Genomic DNA, 18620 nt, shown 5'->3' with positions numbered 1-18620 from the left:
TGAATATACGAGTGTAGAACTTTATGTGTGTATAAAGGTGTGTATATATCAGTGTATAAATGTGTGTGTATAAGTGTATGCTTGTATGTATATGGGTGAGTATACGAGTGTAGAACTTTATGTGTATATAAAGGTGTGTATATATCAGTGTATAAATGTGTGTGTATAAGTGTATGCTTGTATGTATATGGGTGAGTATACGAGTGTAGAACTTTATGTGTGTATAAAGGTGTGTATATATCAGTGTATAAATGTTTGTGTATAAGTGTATGCTTGTATGTATATGGGTGAGTATACGAGTGTAGAACTTTATGTGTGTATAAAGGTGTGTATATATCAGTGTATAAATGTGTGTGTATAAGTGTATGCTTGTATGTATATGGGTGCGAGTATACGAGTGTAGAACTTTATGTGTATATAAAGGTGTGTATATATCAGTGTATAAATGTGTGTGTATAAGTGTATGCTTGTATGTATATGGGTGAATATACGAGTGTAGAACTTTATGTGTGTATAAAGGTGTGTATATATCAGTGTATAAATGTGTGTGTATAAGTGTATGCTTGTATGTATATGGGTGAGTATACGAGTGTAGAACTTTATGTGTATATAAAGGTGTGTATATATCAGTGTATAAATGTGTGTGTATAAGTGTATGCTTGTATGTATATGGGTGAGTATACGAGTGTAGAACTTTATGTGTGTATAAAGGTGTGTATATATCAGTGTATAAATGTGTGTGTATAAGTGTATGCTTGTATGTATATGGGTGAGTATACGAGTGTAGAACTTTATGTGTGTATAAAGGTGTGTATATATCAGTGTATAAATGTGTGTGTATAAGTGTATGCTTGTATGTATATGGGTGAATATACGAGTGTAGAACTTTATGTGTGTATAAAGGTGTGTATATATCAGTGTATAAATGTGTGTGTATAAGTGTATGCTTGTATGTATATGGGTGAGTATACGAGTGTAGAACTTTATGTGTGTATAAAGGTGTGTATATATCAGTGTATAAATGTGTGTGTATAAGTGTATGCTTGTATGTATATGGGTGAGTATACGAGTGTAGAACTTTATGTGTATATAAAGGTGTGTATATATCAGTGTATAAATGTGTGTGTATAAGTGTATGCTTGTATGTATATGGGTGAGTATGCGAGTGTAGAACTTTATGTGTGTATAAAGGTGTGTATATATCAGTGTATAAATGTGTGTGTATAAGTGTATGCTTGTATGTATATGGGTGAGTATACGAGTGTAGAACTTTATGTGTATATAAAGGTGTGTATATATCAGTGTATAAATGTGTGTGTATAAGTGTATGCTTGTATGTATATGGGTGAGTATACGAGTATAGAACTTTATGTGTGTATAAAGGTGTGTATATATCAGTGTATAAATGTGTGTGTATAAGTGTATGCTTGTATGTATATGGGTGAGTATATGAGTGTAGAACTTTATGTGTGTATAAAGGTGTGTATATATCAGTGTATAAATGTGTGTGTATAAGTGTATGCTTGTATGTATATGGGTGAGTATACGAGTATAGAACTTTATGTGTGTATATAAAGGTGTGTATATATCAGTGTATAAATGTTTGTGTATAAGTGTATGCTTGTATGTATATGGGTGAGTATACGAGTGTAGAACTTTATGTGTATATAAAGGTGTGTATATATCAGTGTATAAATGTGTGTAATTGTATAAACATGTCTGTATAGGGGTACCTTCCCAAGAACATATGGGGGACGTATATCTGGCCGAAAATTTGCTGCTGGATATACTTCCCCCATAAGCTTCTATACGCCGGGGCTCGGGGCGGTGAGCACAACGAGTACTCACTGTTTCCAGCAAAAGAGAGAGAGCGCGCTCCATCTATGGCTGTAAGAACGCCATGCTCTATTCTCTATGGAGAGAGGAGGGGTGAGCTGCACTCACCTCTCCTCCTCTCCAGCGCGCCCGACATGTGCCTGCCATATATATATATATTAAGGGAAAGGGGGGCCCCATGCAGAAATCTGCTATGGGGCCCAGCCTCTCCTAGTTACGCCCCTGGCTCCACCCACCACCCATGTACAGGTCGGACCTCACAGACTCAGTTACTTTTTTCTTCATATTTACAATATTTATTAATGTTGATAATAAAGGTAACTATCTTCTATATACAAAACCCACCGCACCCGAGAGCCCTGTGACCACGCTGGAGAGAAGAAGAGGTGCTGGGTTATGGGGGTCACAGTGTGAGACGTGTTATTGCTCCCACCACTATGATGGGGTCAGCCTACACAGTAGTGGGGGTAGGTTGTCATACATCCTACGTGGGTTATATGGAATCACATGTTACACTACCGATATATGACCCCCAATATGTACAGCACAGTAGAACGAGGGCCACTTATTGATGGAGCAGTTAGTGGGTGCGATGTCCATGAGTGTGGACCCATCCAATGATTTCCATCTCTATCCATGGGATATGCCCCTTATTAGGTCCCATGGTGACCCGGGGGCTGCAGCTTCCACAATCCTGTCTCATTGGCTTCTGTCAGATAGCAGAATGTCTACAGATTCTCAGCCTATCCACAAAACATGGGCGGCCTCTGTCCATCTTCACTCATGTGATCCTGAAGGTCCCTCTCTTCTTGGGTCATCTTCATCATCCGACTCATCAAACACTCCGACCACATGATTATTGACCTCCGAGCGAAGCGGAGAATCTGAAGGCACAAAAGAAATATTATCACAATCTCCATAAAGACTTAACTGTATCATAAATCTTGGCCACTTATAATGAAGACCAAGTGGTAAGGTCCTCAAACTATCCATCTACCGGTAGGAATAGAATTATGCTTCATAGCTGACGTGATAACCAAGTGGAAATGACCATCCTTCATAGCGGAAATTGCTACCAATTATGGATGTCTATCCTCTATGGTGGACATGGCAACCAGTGAAGGAGCAGCATCCTCTATGGTGGACATGGCAACCAATGAAGGAGCAGCATCCTCTATGGTGGGCATGGCAACCAATGAAGGAGCAGCATCCTATATGGTGGACATGGCAACCAGTGAAGGAGCAGCATCCTCTATGGTGGACATGGCAACCAATGAAGGAGCAGCATCTTCTATGGTGGACATGGCAACCAATGAAGGAGCATCATCCTCTATGGTGGACATGGCAAGCAATGAAGGAGCAGCATCTTCTATGGTGGACATGGCAACCAATGAAGGAGCAGCATCCTCTATGGTGGACATGGCAACCAATGAAGGAGCAGCATCCTCTATGGTGGACATGGCAACCAATGAAAGAGCAGCATCCTCTATGGTGGATATGGCAACCAATGAAGGAGCAGCATCTTCTATGGTGGACATGGCAACCAATGAAGGAGCATCATCCTCTATGGTGGACATGGCAACCAGTGAAGGAGCAGCATCCTCTATGGTGGACATGGCAACCAATGAAGGAGCAGCATCCTCTATGGTGGGCATGGCAACCAATGAAGGAGCAGCATCCTATATGGTGGACATGGCAACCAGTGAAGGAGCAGCATCCTCTATGGTGGACATGGCAACCAATGAAGGAGCAGCATCTTCTATGGTGGACATGGCAACCAATGAAGGAGCATCATCCTCTATGGTGGACATGGCAAGCAATGAAGGAGCAGCATCTTCTATGGTGGACATGGCAACCAATGAAGGAGCAGCATCCTCTATGGTGGACATGGCAACCAATGAAGGAGCAGCATCCTCTATGGTGGACATGGCAACCAATGAAAGAGCAGCATCCTCTATGGTGGATATGGCAACCAATGAAGGAGCAGCATCTTCTATGGTGGACATGGCAACCAATGAAGGAGCATCATCCTCTATGGTGGACATGGCAACCAATGAAGCAGCAGCATCCTCTATGGTGGACATGGCAACCAATGAAGGAGCATCATCCTCTATGGTGGACATGGCAACCAATGAAGGAGCAGCATCCTCTATGGTACACACAGGAACCAATGAAGGAGCAGCATCCTCTATGGTGGACATGGCAACCAATGAAGGAGCAGCATCCTCTATGGTGGACATGGCAACCAATGAAGGAGCAGCATCCTCTATGGTGGACATGGCAACCAATGAAGGAGCAGCATCCTCTATGGTGGACATGGCAACCAATGAAGGAGCATCATCCTCTATGGTGGACATGGCAACCAATAAAGGAGCAGCATCCTCTATGGTGGACATGGCAACCAATGAAGGAGCAGCATCCTCTATGGTGGACATGGCAACCAATGAAGGAGCAGCATCCTCTATGGTGGACATGGCAACCAATGAAGGAGCAGCATCCTCTATGGTGGACATGGCAACCAATGAAGGAGCAGCATCCTCTATGGTGGACATGGCAACCAATGAAGGAGCATCATCCTTTATGGTGGACATTGCAACCAATAAAAGAGCAGCATCCTCTATGGTGGACATGGCAACCAATGAAGGAGCAGCATCCTCTATGGTGGATATGGCAACCAATGAAGGAGCAGCATCTTCTATGGTGGACATGGCAACCAATGAAGGAGCATCATCCTCTATGGTGGACATGGCAACCAATGAAGGAGCAGCATCCTCTATGGTGGACATGGCAACAAATGAAAGAGCAGCGTCCTCTATGGTGGACATGTCAACCAATGAAGGAGCAGCATCCTCTATGGCGGACATGGCAACCAGTGAAGGAGCATCATCCTCTATGGTGGACATGGCAACCAATGAAGGAGCATCATCCTCTATGGTGGACATGGCAACCAATGAAGGAGCATCATCCTCTATGGCGGACATGGCAACCAATGAAGGAGCATCATCCTCTATGGTGGACATGGCAACCAATGAAAGAGCAGCATCCTCTATGGTGGACATGGCAACCAATGAAGGAGCAGCATCCTCTATGGTGGACATGGCAACCAATGAAGGAGCAGCATCCTCTATGGTGGGCATGGCAACCAATGAAGGAGCATCATCCTCTATGGTGGGCATGGCAACCAATGAAGGAGCATCATCCTCTATGGTGGGCATGGCAACCAATGAAGGAGCATCATCCTCTATGGTGGATATGGCAACCAATGAAGGAGCAGCATCCTCTATGGTGTACATGGCAACCAATGAATGAGCATCATCCTCTATGGTGGACATGGCAACCAATGAATAAGCAGCATCCTCATGGTGGACATGGCAAACAATGAAGGAGCAGCATCCTCTATGGTGCACATGGCAACCAATGAAGGAGCAGCATCCTCTATGGTGCACATGGCAACCAATGAAGGAGCAGCATCCTCTATGGTGGGCATGGCAACCAATGAAGGAGTAGCATCCTCTATGGTGCACATGGCAACCAATGAAGGAGCAGCATCCTCTATGGTGGACATGGCAACCAATGAAGGAGCAGCATCCTCTATGGTGGACATGGCAACCAATGAAAGAGAAGCATCCTCTATGGTGGACATGGCAACCAATGAAGGAGCAGCATCCTCTATGGTGGACATGGCAACCAATGAAGGAGCAGCATCCTCTATGGTGGACATGGCAACCAATGAAGGAGCATCATCCTTTATGGTGGACATTGCAACCAATAAAAGAGCAGCATCCTCTATGGTGGACATGGCAACCAATGAAGGAGCAGCATCCTCTATGGTGGATATGGCAACCAATGAAGGAGCAGCATCTTCTATGGTGGACATGGCAACCAATGAAGGAGCATCATCCTCTATGGTGGACATGGCAACCAATGAAGGAGCAGCATCCTCTATGGTGGACATGGCAACAAATGAAAGAGCAGCGTCCTCTATGGTGGACATGTCAACCAATGAAGGAGCAGCATCCTCTATGGCGGACATGGCAACCAGTGAAGGAGCATCATCCTCTATGGTGGACATGGCAACCAATGAAGGAGCATCATCCTCTATGGTGGACATGGCAACCAATGAAGGAGCATCATCCTCTATGGCGGACATGGCAACCAATGAAGGAGCATCATCCTCTATGGTGGACATGGCAACCAATGAAAGAGCAGCATCCTCTATGGTGGACATGGCAACCAATGAAGGAGCAGCATCCTCTATGGTGGACATGGCAACCAATGAAGGAGCAGCATCCTCTATGGTGGGCATGGCAACCAATGAAGGAGCATCATCCTCTATGGTGGGCATGGCAACCAATGAAGGAGCATCATCCTCTATGGTGGGCATGGCAACCAATGAAGGAGCATCATCCTCTATGGTGGATATGGCAACCAATGAAGGAGCAGCATCCTCTATGGTGTACATGGCAACCAATGAATGAGCATCATCCTCTATGGTGGACATGGCAACCAATGAATAAGCAGCATCCTCATGGTGGACATGGCAAACAATGAAGGAGCAGCATCCTCTATGGTGCACATGGCAACCAATGAAGGAGCAGCATCCTCTATGGTGCACATGGCAACCAATGAAGGAGCAGCATCCTCTATGGTGGGCATGGCAACCAATGAAGGAGTAGCATCCTCTATGGTGCACATGGCAACCAATGAAGGAGCAGCATCCTCTATGGTGGACATGGCAACCAATGAAGGAGCAGCATCCTCTATGGTGGACATGGCAACCAATGAAAGAGAAGCATCCTCTATGGTGGACATGGCAACCAATGAAGGAGCAGCATCCTCTATAGTGGACATGGCAACCAATGAAGGAGCAGCATCCTCTATGGTGGACATGGCAACCAATGAAGGAGCAGCATCCTCTATGGTGGACATGGCAACCAATGAAGGAGCAGCATCCTCCATGGTGGACATGGTACTGAAAATCGGTGTCATACCTGGAGAAATGACATGCAGTCTTGCGGAGCCAGACACCTCTCCTAACATATTCCAGGCTCGGCAGGTGTATAATCCGGCGTCCCCTCGCTTAACCTGATAAATCTGTAGCCATCCTGTCATGTGATGTCTCTGAGGCCCTCCACGAGACTGAAAGCAAGAGAAACAAAACTTGGATATGAGGTGGAAGTAAAGCAACATTGGATCAGGAGGTCATGTGATGTGACAAGGAAGTTGAAGAGGTCTAGGTGTGGCAAACACATGGTAAGGAAGTATTAATGGAGCACACACATGGTGAGGACGCCATGTTGTAGCACACACATTGTGGGAGGCTCTAGGTGTGTACACACATGGTTAGGAGGTCGAGGTGTGGTACGCACTTTGTGAGAGGCTCTAGGTCTAGCAACACACATGGTTAGGGGGTCTAGGTGTGTACACACTTGGTTAGGAGGTCTAGGTGTGTACACACTTGGTTAGGAGGTCTAGGTGTGTACACACATGGTTAGGAGGTCTAGGTGTGTACACACATGGTTTGGAGGTCTTGGTGAAGCACACACATGGTTGGGAGGTCTAGGTGTAGCACACACATGGTGGGGGTGTCATGATGTAGCACGCACATTGTGAGAGGCTCTAGGTGTAGCACACACATGGTTGGGAGGTCTAGGTGTGTACACACTTGGTTAGGAGGTCAAGGTGTGTACACAGATGGTTAGGGGGTCTAGGTGTGTACACACTTGGTTAGGAGGTCTAGGTGCAGCACACACATGGTTAGGATGTCTAGGTGTAGCACACACATGGTTAGGAGGTCTAGGTGTAGCACACACATGGTTAGGAGGTCTTGGTGTAGCACACACATGGTTGGGAGGTCTTGGTGTAGCACACACATGGTTGGGAGGTCTAGGTGTAGCACACACATGGTTGGGAGGTCTAGGTGTAGCACACACATGGTTGGGAGGTCTTGGTGTAGCACACACATGGTTGGGAGGTCTTGGTGTAGCACACACATGGTTAGGAGGTCTAGGTGTAGCACACACATGGTTGGGAGGTCTAGGTGTAGCACACACATGGTTAGGAGGTCTTGGTGTAGCACACACATGGTTAGGAGGTCTAGGTGTAGCACACACATGGTTGGGAGGTCTAGGTGTAGCACACACATGGTTGGGAGGTCTAGGTGTAGCTCACACATGGTTAGGAGGTCTTGGTGTAGCACACACATGGTTGGGAGGTCTAGGTTTGTACACACATGGTTAGGAGGTCTAGGTGTAGCACACACATGGTTGGGAGGTCTAGGTGTGCACACACATGGTTAGGAGGTCTAGGTGTAGCAGACACATGGTTGGGAGGTCTAGGTGTAGCTCACACATGGTTGGGAGGTCTAGGTGTAGCACACACATGGTTGGGAGGTCTAGGTGTAGCACACACATGGTTGGGAGGTCTAGGTGTAGCTCACACATGGTTGGGAGGTCTAGGTGTAGCACACACATGGTTGGGAGGTCTAGGTGTAGCACACACATGGTTAGGAGGTCTAGGTGTAGCTCACACATGGTTGGGAGGTCTAGGTGTAGCACACACATGGTTAGGAGGTCTAGGTGTAGCACACACATGGTTGGGAGGTCTAGGTGTAGCACACACATGGTTGGGAGGTCTAGGTGTAGCACACACATGGTTGGGAGGTCTAGGTGTAGCTCACACATGGTTGGGAGGTCTAGGTGTAGCACACACATGGTTGGGAGGTCTAGGTGTAGCACACACATGGTTGGGAGGTCTAGGTGTAGCTCACACATGGTTGGGAGGTCTAGGTGTAGCACACACATGATTAGGAGGTCTAGGTGTAGCACACACATGGTTGGGAGGTCTAGGTGTAGCGCACACATGGTTGGGAGGTCTAGGTGTAGCACACACATGGTTGGGAGGTCTAGGTGTAGCTCACACATGGTTGGGAGGTCTAGGTGTAGCGCACACATGGTTGGGAGGTCTAGGTGTAGCTCACACATGGTTGGGAGGTCTAGGTGTAGCTCACACATGGTTGGGAGGTCTAGGTGTAGCACACACATGGTTAGGAGGTCTAGGTGTAGCGCACACATGGTTAGGAGGTCTAGGTGTAGCGCACACATGGTTGGGAGGTCTAGGTGTAGCGCACACATGGTTAGGAGGTCTAGGTGTAGCACACACATGGTTAGGAGGTCTTGGTGCTGCACAAATGGTGTAGGACACATGTAAAGGTTATGGATTGCTTTGGTACCTGTACGACGATATGGCCGTGCTCCCCTGGGAGGGGTCTGTCCACCCCTTCTTTCCTCCATTCGATCTCTGCCATTGGTTGTGCTGACACTTCGCAGCCCAGAATGACGCTGTGACCAATCACAGCCACCACGTCCCGAGGAGAACTGAGCAGAACCGGAGCTGTGGAGAGAAGGGAACATTATAAAGCTGTGTTCTCTATTACAGACACCAGTCTAATATACAGACCCTTGTAGCCCGAGACATCAGCGCCGGGACCGGGGGGCAGCACTCAGAGCCCTCCGGGTGGACATGTAGGCTCTCATATGTGACCAGGCAGGACCGGTGCTGCCCGGGAGTGAGCTTATTGGACCCACAAAGGTGGAAGAACAGGACTGTGCTGTATAATATGGACTGAGCCTCACAGAGACCTGGTGGTCACGACCGGAGGTTTTGTGGGGAAGATTTGGGATAAGGAATTCTAAGACAAGCAAAAAATGGATTATCCCAGAGACACACGGGCAGAGACGGGGGCGGTCCTGTGTACACCTGTATGTTATATAAAGACGAGCACCTGTGTGTTATATAAAGACGAGCACCTGTATGTTATATAAAGACGAGCACCTGTGTGTTATATAAAGACGAGCACCTGTGTGATATATAAAGACGAGCACCTGTGTGATATATAAAGACGAGCACCTGTATGTTATATAAAGACGAGCACCTGTGTGATATATAAAGACGAGCACCTGTGTGTTATATAAAGACGAGCACCTGTGTGTTATATAAAGACGTGCACCTGTGTGTTACATAAAGACGAGCACCTGTGTGTTATATAAAGACGAGCACCTGTGTGTTATATAAAGACGAGCACCTGTGTGTTATATAAAGACGAGCACCTGTATGTTATATAAAGACGTGCACCTGTGTGTTATATAAAGACGAGCACCTGTGTGTTATATAAAGACGAGCACCTGTATGTTATATAAAGACGAGCACCTGTGTGTTATATAAAGACGAGCACCTGTATGTTATATAAAGACGAGCACCTGTGTGTTATATAAAGACGTGCACCTGTGTGTTATATAAAGACGAGCACCTGTATGTTATATAAAGACGAGCACCTGTGTGTTATATAAAGACGAGCACCTGTATGTTATATAAAGACGAGCACCTGTGTGTTATATAAAGACGAGCACCTGTGTGTTATATAAAGACGAGCACCTGTGTGTTATATAAAGACGTGCACCTGTTTGATATATAATGAGCCGCGCAACTGATGTCCAGACATCAGGACCCTGACCTCTCCTAATACACAGACATCAGGACCCTGACCTCTCCTAATACACAGACATCAGGACCCTGACCTCTCCTTATACACAGACATCAGGACACTGACCTCTCTTTATACACAGACATCGGGACACTGACCTCTCCTAATACACAGACATCAGGACACTGACCTCTCCTTATACACAGACATCAGGACACTGACCTCTCCTTATACACAGACATCAGGACCCACTGACCTCTCCTTATACACAGACATCGGGACACTGACCTCTCCTAATACACAGACATCAGGACACACTGACCTCTCCTTATACACAGACATCAGGACATTGACCTCTCCTAATACACAGACATCAGGACACTGACCTCTCCTAATACACAGACATCAGGACACACTGACCTCTCCTTATACACAGACATCAGGACACTGACCTCTCCTTATACACAGACATCAGGACCCTGACCTCTCCTAATACACAGACATCAGGACCCTGACCTCTCCTTATACACAGACATCAGGACACTGGTCTCTCCTTATACACAGACATCAGGACCCTGACCTCTCCTAATACACAGACATCAGGACCCTGACCTCTCCTTATACACAGATATCAGGACACTGACCTCTCCTTATACACAGACATCAGGACCCTGACCTCTCCTAATACACAGACATCAGGACACTGACCTCTCCTTATACACAGACATCAGGACACTGACCTCTCCTTATACACAGACATCAGGACACTGACCTCTCTTTATACACAGACATCGGGACACTGACCTCTCCTAATACACAGACATCAGGACACTGACCTCTCCTTATACACAGACATCAGGACACTGGTCTCTCCTTATACACAGACATCAGGACACTGACCTCTCCTTATACACAGACATCAGGACCCTGACCTCTCTGTATACACAGTCACCCCCCCCCCTCGGGTCGCCCTAGTGTAGCACCCACCTTGTTGGCAGGGCCTGGTATGTGCCAGGCTGAGGACCACCCTCCTATACACAGTCACCCCCCCCCCTCGGGTCGCCCTAGTGTAGCACCCACCTTGTTGGCAGGGCCCGGTATGTGCCAGGCTGAGGACCACCCTCCTATACACAGTCACCCCCCCCCCTCGGGTCGCCCTAGTGTAGCACCCACCTTGTTGGCAGGGCCCGGTATGTGCCAGGCTGAGGACCACCCTCCTATACACAGTCACCCCCCCTCGGGTCGCCCTTGTGTAGCACCCACCTTGTTGGCAGGGCCCGGTATGTGCCAGGCTGAGGACCACCCTCCGTCGTGTCCTCGCAGCTTCCTGGAGGCGGCAGATGTTCTTGTAGGTCCTGCGGTCGGTGGCGCACACGCTCTCCTGGGTGGGGCAGACACATTGGGGTTCCTGGCTGTGCCCCCCCATGACCTGGCACTGCAGCTCCTCTCCACACGTGCCATAGTGGTGCCTCTGCCACGGCAGGTCACACAGCTGCCCCTCCACGTTGGCACACTCCCAGCAGCAGCCACAGTGGTCCTTCACCCTTCCAGCCGGGCAGCGGTGGGGCAGCGGGGGGCAGCGATAGTCCTCACACTCCGGGCAGTTCTCTTTCACTTCTACTTCATTCGACCAACCTCTATGGGGCAAAATCCGAAGTAAAACCGGGACAGGGCAGAAGAGGAGCGAAGACGCCAGGAGCAGGATCTGAGGAGGGTTCATGGTGCCTCGGAGATATGAGAGGGGTCTGCTCATCTGCAGGGGCTTTATAGAGTCCAGGGGTGGTACCTGGCCCTTCCCTGCCCCCTCAGGCTGGACACCTGTGAACGGCTCATTAGCACATGATTTATGGTGGAGGAGGGACACAATCAATACTGAAGAAGGGGCACTTGTCTACTCCGGACATGTCTGAACGAAAGGCTGAGGAGCACATATGGGATGGAGCCATACGATGTGTCCTCTGGTACTGACCATGTCAACCAAAAGGATTCTTACTGTAAACAAAATTCAAGGATCTATTTTGTGACCTTCCAGGGTATGACCAGATCCATCATCCATACTATGACCCTCCAGGCCATAACAACATCCAGGGTCCATACCTTGACCACCCAGCTTATAACCAGACCTAGGATCCATACTTTGTTTCTCTAGAACATGACCAGGCCCAGGATCCATACATTGACCCTCCAGGTTATGACCAGCATACCTGGGGTCAGGTTCGAGGTTATTACCTGACCTAGGATCCACACTATGATTCTCCAGATCATGACCAGATCAAGGATTCTTAATGTGACACTTCAGGTCATAACAAGACCAAAGATCTATACTGTGACTTACCAGGATATGATCACAAGAACCAGACCTGATATCCATGGAGTGGAAACCCCCACCAAGGCCCAACCCTGCTGTCACCCATCATGCAAAAGGAGGATGATGGTGGGAAGGTGACCACTTCTAGCATAGGAATGGAGGGTGATGGTGGGAAGGTGACCACTTCTAGCATAGGAATGGAGGGTGATGGTGGGAAGGTGACCACTTCTAGCATAGGAATGGAGGGTGATGGTGGGAAGGTGACCACTTCTAGCATAGGAATGGAGGATGATGGTGGGAAGGTGACCACTTCTAGCATAGGAATGGAGGGTGATGGTGGGAAGGTGACCACTTCTAGCATAGGAATGGAGGGTGATGGTGGGAAGGTGACCACTTCTAGCATAGGAATGGAGGGTGATGGTGGGAAGGTGACCACTTCTAGCATAGGAATGGAGGGTGATGGTGGGAAGGTGACCACTTCTAGCATAGGAATGGAGGGTGATGGTGGTAAGGTGACCACTTCTAGCATAGGAATGGAGGGTGATGGTGGGAAGGTGACCACTTCTAGCATAGGAATGGAGGGTGATGGTGGGAAGGTGACCACTTCTAGCATAGGAATGGAGGTTCATGGTGGGAAGGTGACCACTTCTAGCATAGGAATGGAGGGTGATGGTGGGAAGGTGACCACTTCTAGCATAGGAATGGAGGGTGATGGTGGGAAGGTGACCACTTCTAGCATAGGAATGGAGGGTGATGGTGGGAAGGTGACCACTTCTAGCATAGGAATGGAGGGTGATGGTGGGAAGGTGACCACTTCTAGCATAGGAATGGAGGGTAATGGTGGGAAGGTGACCACTTCTAGCATAGGAATGGAGGGTGATGGTGGGAAGGTGACCACTTCTAGCATAGGAGTGGAGGTTCATGGTGGGAAGGTGACCACTTCTAGCATAGGAATGGAGGTTCATGGTGGGAAGGTGATCACTTATAGCATAGGAATGGAGATTGATTGTGGGAAGGTGACCACTTATAGCATAGGAATTGAGGTTCATGGTGGGAAGTTGACCTCTTGTAGCATAGGAATGGAGGTACACTGAAGACATGTGATGTGCTAGGCCTGGTTGTTGGGTCTTACACTGAAGACATGTGATGTGCTAGGCCTGGTCGTTGGGTCTTACACAGGAGACGTGTGATGTGCTAGGCCTCATTGTTGGGTCTTCCACTGAAGACATGTGATGTGCTTGAACTGGTTGTTGGGTCTTACACTGGAGACGTGAGATGTGCTAGGCCTGGTTGTTGGGTCTTCCACTGGAGACGTGTGATGTGCTAGGACTGGTTGTTGGGTCTTCCACTGGAGACGTGTGATGTGCTAGGCCTGGTTGTTGGGTCTTACACAGGAGACGTGTGATGTGCTAGGCCTCATTGTTGGGTCTTCCACTAAAGACATGTGATGTGCTTGAACTGGTTGTTGGGTCTTACACTGGAGACGTGAGATGTGCTAGGCCTGGTTGTTGGGTCTTCCACTGGAGACGTGTGATGTGCTAGGACTGGTTGTTGGGTCTTCCACTGGAGACGTGTGATGTGCTAGGCCTGGTTGTTGGGTCTTAAACTGAAGACGTGTGATGTGCTAGGCCTGGTTGTTGGGTCTTCCACTGATGATGTGTGATGTGCTAGGCCTGGTTGTTGGGTCTTACACTGGAGACGTGTGATGTGCTAGGCCTGGTTGTTTAGATTATACTGGAGACGTGTGATGTGCTAGGCCTGGTTGTTTAGATTATACTGGAGACGTGTGATGTGCTAGGCCTGGTTGTTGGGTCTTACACTGGAGACGTGTGATGTGCTAGGCCTGGTTGTTGGGTCTTCCACTGGAGACATGTGATGTGCTTGGCTTGGTTGTTGGGTCTTACACTGGAGACGTGTGATGTGCTAGGCCTGGTTGTTGGGTCTTACACTGGAGACGTGTGATGTGCTAGGCCTGGTTGTTTGGATTACACTGGAGACATGTGATGTGCTAGGCCTGGTTGTTGGGTCTTACACTGGAGACATGTGATGTGCTAGGCCTGGTTGTTGGGTCTTCCACTGGAGACATGTGATGTGCTTGGCTAGGTTGTTGGGTCTTACACTGGAGACGTGTGATGTGCTAGGCCTGGTTGTTGGGTCTTACACTGGAGATGTGTGATGTGCTAGGCCTGGTTGTTGGGTCTTACACTGGAGACGTGTGATGTGCTAGCCCTGGTTGTTGGGTCTTACACTGGAGACGTGTGATGTGCTAGGCCTGGTTGTTGGGTCTTACACTGGAGACGTGTGATGTGCTAGGCCTGGTTGTTTGGATTACACTGGAGACGTGTGATGTGCTAGGCCTGGTTGTTGGGTCTTACACTGGAGACGTGTGATGTGCTAGGCCTGGTTGTTGGGTCTTACACTGGAGACGTGTGATGTGCTAGGCCTGGTTGTTGGGTCTTACACTGGAGACGTGTGATGTGCTAGCCCTGGTTGTTGGGTCTTACACTGGAGACGTGTGATGTGCTAGGCCTGGTTGTTGGGTCTTACACTGGAGACGTGTGATGTGCTAGGCCTGGTTGTTGGGTCTTACACTGGAGACGTGTGATGTGCTAGGCCTGGTTGTTGGGTCTTACACTGGAGACATGAGATGTGCTAGGCCTGGTTGTTGGGTCTTACACTGGAGACGTGTGATGTGCTAGGCCTGGTTGTTTGGATTACACTGGAGACGTGTGATGTGCTAGGCCTGGTTGTTTGGATTACACTGGAGACGTGTGATGTGCTAGGCCTGGTTGTTGGGTCTTACACTGGAGACGTGTGATGTGCTAGGCCTGGTTGTTGGGTCTTTCACTGGAGACGTGTGATGTGCTAGGCCTGGTTGTTGGGTCTTACACTGGAGACGTGTGATGTGCTAGGCCTGGTTGTTTGGATTACACTGGAGACGTGTGATGTGCTAGGCCTGGTTGTTGGGTCTTACACTGGAGACGTGTGATGTGCTAGGCCTGGTTGTTGGGTCTTTCACTGGAGACGTGTGATGTGCTAGGCCTGGTTGTTGGGTCTTACACTGGAGACGTGTGATGTGCTAGGCCTGGTTGTTGGGTCTTTCACTGGAGACGTGTGATGTGCTAGGCCTGGTTGTTGGGTCTTACACTGGAGACGTGTGATGTGCTAGGCCTGGTTGTTGGGTCTTACACTGGAGACGTGTGATGTGCTAGGCCTGGTTGTTGGGTCTTACACTGGAGACGTGTGATGTGCTAGGCCTGGTTGTTTGGTCTTACACTGGAGACGTGTGATGTGCTAGGCCTGGTTGTTGGGTCTTACACTGGAGACGTGTGATGTGCTAGGCCTGGTTGTTGGGTCTTACACTGGAGACATGAGATGTGCTAGGCCTGGTTGTTGGGTCTTACAATGGAGACATGAGATGTGCTAGGCCTGGTTGTTGGGTCTTACACTGGAGACGTGTGATGTGCTAGGCCTGGTTGTTGGGTCTTACACTGGAGACATGTAATGTGCTAGGCCTGGTTGTTGGGTCTTACACTGGAGACGTGTGATGTGCTAGGCCTGGTTGTTGGGTCTTTCACTGGAGACGTGTGATGTGCTAGGCCTGGTTGTTGGGTCTTACACTGGAGACGTGTGATGTGCTAGGCCTGGTTGTTGGGTCTTACACTGGAGACGTGTGATGTGCTAGGCCTGGTTGTTTGGATTACACTGGAGACATGTGATGTGCTAGGCCTGGTTGTTGGGTCTTACACTGGAGACGTGTGATGTGCTAGGCCTGGTTGTTGGGTCTTCCACTGGAGACATGTGATGTGCTTGGCTTGGTTGTTGGGTCTTACACTGGAGACGTGTGATGTGCTAGGCCTGGTTGTTGGGTCTTACACTGGAGACGTGTGATGTGCTAGGCCTGGTTGTTTGGATTACACTGGAGACATGTGATGTGCTAGGCCTGGTTGTTGGGTCTTACACTGGAGACATGTGATGTGCTAGGCCTGGTTGTTGGGTCTTCCACTGGAGACATGTGATGTGCTTGGCTAGGTTGTTGGGTCTTACACTGGAGACGTGTGATGTGCTAGGCCTGGTTGTTGGGTCTTACACTGGAGATGTGTGATGTGCTAGGCCTGATTGTTTGGTCTTACACTGGAGACGTGTGATGTGCTAGGCCTGGTTGTTTGGTCTTACACTGGAGACGTGTGATGTGCTAGGCCTGGTTGTTTGGTCTTACACTGGAGACGTGTGATGTGCTAGGCCTGGTTGTTTGGTCTTACACTGGAGACTTGTGATGTGCTAGGCCTGGTTGTTGGGTCTTCCACTGATGATGTGTGATGTGCTAGGCCTGGTTGTTGGGTCTTACACTGGAGACATGTGATGTGCTAGACCTGGTTGTTGGGTCTTACACTGGAGACGTGTGATGTGCTAGACCTGGTTGTTGGGTCTTACACTGGAGACGTGTGATGTGCTAGGCCTGGTTGTTGGGTCTTACACTGGAGACGTGTGATGTGCTAGGCCTGGTTGTTGGGTCTTACACTGGAGACGTGTGATGTGCTAGGTCTGGTTGTTTGGATTACACTGGAGACGTGTGATGTGCTAGGCCTGGTTGTTGGGTCTTCCACTGATGATGTGTGATGTGCTAGGCCTGGTTGTTGGGTCTTACACTGGAGACATGTGATGTGCTAGACCTGGTTGTTGGGTCTTACACTGGAGACGTGTGATGTGCTAGGCCTGGTTGTTGGGTCTTACACTGGAGACGTGTGATGTGCTAGGCCTGGTTGTTGGGTCTTACACTGGAGACATGTGATGTGCTAGGCCTGGTTGTTGGGTCTTACACTGGAGACGTGTGATGTGCTAGGCCTGGTTGTTGGGTCTTACACTGGAGACGTGTGATGTGCTAGGCCTGGTTGTTTGGATTACACTGGAGACATGTGATGTGCTAGGCCTGGTTGTTTGGTCTTACACTGGAGACGTGTGATGTGCTAGGCCTGGTTGTTGGGTCTTACACTGGAGACATGTGATGTGCTAGGCCTGGTTGTTGGGTCTTACACTGGAGACGTGTGATGTGCTAGGCCTGGTTGTTGGGTCTTACACTGGAGACGTGTGATGTGCTAGGCCTGGTTGTTGGGTCTTACACTGGAGACGTGTGATGTGCTAGGCCTGGTTGTTGGGTCTTACACTGGAGACGTGTGATGTGCTAGGTCTGGTTGTTTGGATTACACTGGAGACGTGTGATGTGCTAGGCCTGGTTGTTGGGTCTTCCACTGATGATGTGTGATGTGCTAGGCCTGGTTGTTGGGTCTTACACTGGAGACATGTGATGTGCTAGACCTGGTTGTTGGGTCTTACACTGGAGACGTGTGATGTGCTAGGCCTGGTTGTTGGGTCTTACACTGGAGACGTGTGATGTGCTAGGCCTGGTTGTTGGGTCTTACACTGGAGACATGTGATGTGCTAGGCCTGGTTGTTGGGTCTTACACTGGAGACGTGTGATGTGCTAGGCCTGGTTGTTGGGTCTTACACTGGAGACGTGTGATGTGCTAGGCCTGGTTGTTTGGATTACACTGGAGACATGTGATGTGCTAGGCCTGGTTGTTTGGTCTTACACTGGAGACGTGTGATGTGCTAGGCCTGGTTGTTGGGTCTTACACTGGAGACATGTGATGTGCTAGGCCTGGTTGTTAGGTCTTACACTGGACACGTGTGATGTGCTAGGCCTGGTTGTTGGGTCTTTCACTGGAGACGTGTGATGTGCTAGGCCTGGTTGTTGGGTCTTACACTGGAGACGTGTGATGTGCTAGGCCTGGTTGTTGGGTCTTACACTGGAGACGTGTGATGTGCTAGGCCTGGTTGTTGGGTCTTACACTGGAGACGTGTGATGTGCTAGGCCTGGTTGTTGGGTCTTACACTGGAGACGTGTGATGTGCTAGGCCTGGTTGTTGGGTCTTACACTGGAGACATATGATGTGTTAGACTTGTTTGTTTGGTCTTGCACTGGAGTCTTGAACG

General features: G+C 48.9%; 1 protein-coding gene across 1 annotated transcript in view; it reads right to left on the bottom strand.

The window, feature by feature from the left end:
* Window positions 1–2165: 2165 nt before the first annotated feature.
* LOC140084792 (kazal-type serine protease inhibitor domain-containing protein 1-like) overlaps window positions 2166–18620 on the bottom strand; it is a 37993-nt gene continuing 21538 nt past the window's right edge. The window contains exons 2-5 of the mRNA XM_072126480.1: window positions 11582–11955; window positions 9068–9228; window positions 6828–6975; window positions 2166–2720 (exon numbers count right to left, since the gene is read on the bottom strand). Coding sequence (XP_071982581.1) covers window positions 2614–2720; window positions 6828–6975; window positions 9068–9228; window positions 11582–11744 — 579 coding nt within the window. The 5' untranslated portion in view covers window positions 11745–11955 and the 3' untranslated portion in view covers window positions 2166–2613. The remainder of the gene's footprint in view (window positions 2721–6827; window positions 6976–9067; window positions 9229–11581; window positions 11956–18620) is intronic.

The sequence above is a fragment of the Engystomops pustulosus genome, chromosome 1, assembly GCF_040894005.1.
Source record: "Engystomops pustulosus chromosome 1, aEngPut4.maternal, whole genome shotgun sequence".
NCBI lineage: Eukaryota > Metazoa > Chordata > Amphibia > Anura > Leptodactylidae > Engystomops > Engystomops pustulosus.
This window is presented reverse-complemented; position numbering and strand designations above follow the sequence as displayed.